Source organism: Pterocles gutturalis, unplaced genomic scaffold (genome assembly GCF_000699245.1).
Source record: "Pterocles gutturalis isolate BGI_N339 unplaced genomic scaffold, ASM69924v1 scaffold3661, whole genome shotgun sequence".
Taxonomy (NCBI): domain Eukaryota; kingdom Metazoa; phylum Chordata; class Aves; order Pterocliformes; family Pteroclidae; genus Pterocles; species Pterocles gutturalis.
Genome location: NW_010102736.1, coordinates 10,412 through 14,622, shown reverse-complemented (window position 1 = coordinate 14,622; position 4,211 = coordinate 10,412). Strand labels below are relative to the sequence as shown.

General features: G+C 56.5%; 1 protein-coding gene across 1 annotated transcript; it reads left to right on the top strand.

Moving 5' to 3' along the window:
- Positions 1-1,091: 1,091 nt before the first annotated feature.
- On the top strand, positions 1,092-2,637 carry RASL12 (RAS-like, family 12; the record flags this gene model as incomplete). Its single annotated transcript, XM_010086392.1, is given in 3 exon segments — positions 1,092-1,165; positions 1,298-1,488; positions 2,253-2,637. Coding segments are annotated over 3 exon segments (650 nt in total), but the record flags the coding sequence as incomplete, so codon positions are not given.
- Between the last annotated feature and the right edge of the window lie 1,574 nt (positions 2,638-4,211).

Below are 4,211 nucleotides of genomic sequence, written 5' to 3'. Positions count from 1 at the left end.
AGGTTGTCCCCTACAGAGCATCCTTCCTGTCTCCTGCATTTCCCACGAATATGGCATTTAAGGGGGGGAAAAAAAAAACCCCAACAAAAAACCCACACTGAAAATGACATGAAAAACAACGGAAGGGCTGGATTTGACCCAAACCCACTGTAAAAACAGCGGTGAAAGCGGCGCTCCCTCCACGGGCACGTCCCACGGGGGGACGTTGGCTCCTTGCATCACCCTGAAGAAACTGAAAATCGAATTTTTGGGGATCCTTGGGGAGCATCTCCTGACTCCTGGGGCAGGGAGGAGCCGGGGCAGTGAGCGGGGATGCAGGACGGGTGGCCCTGGGGGCTGCGCTTTGCAGACAGAGGTTCTGGGCATTTTTTAAAATTTTTTTTCCACTCGTTTGAGTAATTAATAACTATTTTCCTAGGCTTGACTCCAGGGCGTGGGGAAGAACCGTAAATGATTTATTGGGGACATTAGGGAGATATGGACCTTATCCAGGAACCGGCTCCAGCCTTTAATAACTCAGAAGCTCTTAGGAAAGAAGAACAAATCCTTTCCTCCTCAGATCTTTTTTTGGGAATGTGCTTTCATCTTCCCACGTCAAAACCTTTCCGAAACCCATCCGTTAGGACCCGGCTGGGAGAAAGCATCTTCCTCCCAGGGGAACAGCTCAGTGGTTCTCCCTGCCCGCCCTCCTCCCCCCAAAAAAAGGGGGGGGGTCCTTTTGCCTGATTTATTGGGAACCAGCCCTGCTGTCAAGCCCCCAGCTCGCTTTATCTCCCCAGGTTGTGGCTTTTCGATAAGGGCTGAGCCCTGGGTGCCGTGACAGCCACTCTGGGCTCCTTCCATCTCCCATGGGAGCCATGCTTGTGGCATGGGGGGGGAAATAACAGCTCCCAGCCCAGCATCACCCCCAAATAACGTTGTCCTAGGGGGGAGCGAGCTGGGAGGATGCTCCTCATCCAGGGCTGAGATTTTTCCACTGTGTCCCAAGGGGCTGGGATTTTTCCACCATGTCCCAAGCATCCATGGCTTGGCTTGGCTTGGCTTTGGAGAAGCTGGGACACCCCAACCCATCCTCACTCTTCTCCCTGCAGAGGACACCTACACCTCGGAGGAGCTGGTGGACCAGCAGCCGGTGCTGCTGAAGGTGATGGACACCGCCGACCAGGTGAGGCTCTGGGGTGCCACCAAACACCCCGTGGGATGTGGCCAGACCACAGCTGGACCACGGCTGGACCACAGCTGGACCATGGCTGGACCACAGCTGGACCACGGCTCAGCCCTTCCTCTGGTCCCCCAGGACGGCCCCGGGAACTGCGAGCGTTACCTGCGCTGGGCCAGCGCCTTCCTCGTCGTCTACAGCATCGACGATCGGAGGAGCTTCGAGGGCTGACAGCGCTACCTGGAGATCCTCGCCCGGCACGCGAGGGGCTGCCGGCACCGCTGCCCTGCGCTCCTACTGGGTAACAAGCTGGACATGGACCAGTACAGGTATGGGCCAGGGTGGGACTGGCTTTTCCCGTGGGGGCAGAGCTCACAGACCCCCCCTCATCCCTCCAGCTGGGATGCAAAACCCATATCCGATTTTTTTTTTTTGGTTGTTGCCACCCCCCAGCAGTATTCACCGTGTCCTGCCCCATCTCCGTGGTTCCTGCTCTCCTGCCTGGGGGGATGTGGGTATTTTGGGCTTGTTGGGATTTTCAGCGCGATGTTTTTTTCGGCTGCGTGGGTAAAGCAGCGTCACCGTCCCCGGGCAGCGCTTGATCCTGCTCCAGCTCCTCGCTCCCCTCCTGACATGCCCTTTCCCTGGAGCCCTTCCTTGCCCTGTCCCTGCTGCCAGGACGGGATGTCCCCGAGGTGTTTTTCTGCCCTTTTGTGACATTCTGGGGCTGTGCTGAGCATTGGTCCCACGGGTCCCTGAGTCATGAACCCCCCCATCCATTGCGGAACCCCCCCGTGCTCCGAGCACAGAGGCTTCACCCTCCCCACGTCCCCATGCACACCCATCAGTCCCCTGCGTCCATGGCACCCATCCCCAGCACGGGAGGTCACACAATTCCCCAGGAATTTTGGGAAAAACAAAACTCTTTTGGACTCACGTCCCCTGCTTATCCCAGGATGGGGGAAAACGAGCAGGTGCTGCATCCTGGTGGGATACGGGGGGTCCATTCATCCCCGCCTGCACCCCTCGCTCCCCTTTTGGGACGGTCGCAGGTCCCCAAGGGATGCTGCACTGTCCCCTCTGCTCTCGCCAGGCAGGTGCCGGCGGCCGAAGGGATGGCCCTGGCCACCAGGTTTGGGTGCCTCTTCTACGAGGTGTCGGCGTGCCAGGACTTCACGGGGGTGCAGCACGTCTTCCACGAAGCCGTACGGGAGGTACGGCGCCAGGCGGAGGGGACAATGCCCATCCGGCCACTTTTCATCACCGAGGAGCGTCCCTGCCCGCCGGTGGCCACGCCGGTGGCCCTGCCCACCCGCCAGGGCTTGGCCACCTGCACCTTCAACCCCCTCTCCACCGTCAACTACAAGGAGATCCCCTCGGTGGCCCAGGCCAAGCTGGTCACCGTCAAGTCCTCGCGGGCGCAGAGCAAGAGGAAAGCTCCCACGCTCACCTTGCTGAAAGGCTTTAAGATATTTTAGGACGTGTCCCTGCGGGCTGTGGAGGGGGCGGCGAGAGACCCTGGTCCCCCTGAGACCATCTGTGACGGATTCACAGCCACCGCAGCAGCCGCTGGGGATGGTGGCCCTGGTCCCTGCGCTGGGGCAAAGCCCGTGGTGGCAATTTGACAAGTAGATGGGGTGTCAAGAGTCCGAAATCGGCCGTGCCATTGCTCCGCCTGCCCTCTCCCCAGCTCTTATCCCCCCCAGCCGAGCGCTGCTGCGGTGTTTGCACCCTGTCCTGCTGCTGGCCCCAGCCTGGTGGATCCAGGGAGCTCTCAGAGCAGTGGGAGCCGTGGGCACTACCAGGAGGGCGAGGGACATCCCCAGGGTCCCCCCGGCCAGCGTGGGCACCCGGCACACAGCGATGGGAGCCCAGGGAGGGAGAATTAATCATTAATCAGGTGTGGAGGCACCCGTCTCGTTCATCTCACGGGTCCCCTGACTGAGCAATAAGTAGGAGGAATTTTTATTTTTTTTATTCAGCCAACTAAAGGCCTCAGGTGTTCTGAAACCAATTCCCATGCATCGAAACAAGTCCTACCAAAATAACAGTGTTTTTAACCAACTTTTTATACCAGAATGTTCCTTTTCAAAGGTTTTGCAAGGAGAAATGCTTCACTAATGAGGAAATGCTCTGAAAAGCCTCTGTTTAAAAGACTCATAGATTTCTAAAAATGTCTTAAATTATTTCCTGGCTTCTACATGTGCCCAGTGAAAGGCATGAAGGGAACCCTGAAGCACACCCGTGCCCAAGCCAGGGCGAAGGGCTGTCTGTTTGGTTTCAGTTGCTGTATCAGGTTAAATGTTCTGCTTCTCCCTGGAGTTGCAGTTCCTCTACAGAGTAAAATCTCCACGTGTATATTTGTACATAAATCCACAGATATATATATGACCTTACCGATAGAGAGTTAATACGGGATTTTGATCAACCACTTTGGAAAATATTTTAATAAAGATGATTTCTGAAAAGAACAAAAGCGCCTACGCTTCTGTGTGGCTGTTTTTCTGATGGGACTGGACAGCGTGTTCCCTGGCTGACTGCAGGAAAAGTCTCCCACCTCCTCCCACCTCCCGCCCCGGCTCAGGAGGCAGGTGGGATCTGAGGGAGGGGGTGAAGCTGGCACGGGAGGGAAGGCTGGAGGCAGGTGAGCACAGTGAGTAAAGCCTGGGAGCTGGAATGGGGGAGGCACAGGTTTGCCTCGAGTCCAGAACCACGTCTGCGGGTGTAGCTCTGCTGCTTTTTTCCTCTCTTTTTTTTCTCCAGGCTAAACAGCGTTTTTAAACTTCCATCACTAGGAATTGAGACATTGGGTGAAGCTGGCACGGGAGGGAAGGCTGGAGGCAGGTGAGCACAGTGAGTAAAGCCTGGGAGCTGGAATGGGGGAGGCACAGGTTTGCCTCGAGTCCAGAACCACGTCTGCGGGTGTAGCTCTGCTGCTTTTTTCCTCTCTTTTTTTTCTCCAGGCTAAACAGCGTTTTTAAACTTCCATCACTAGGAATTGAGACATTCTGATCCATTCCTTAGGGGCTAAATGGTTTAAATTCAGCTGCCG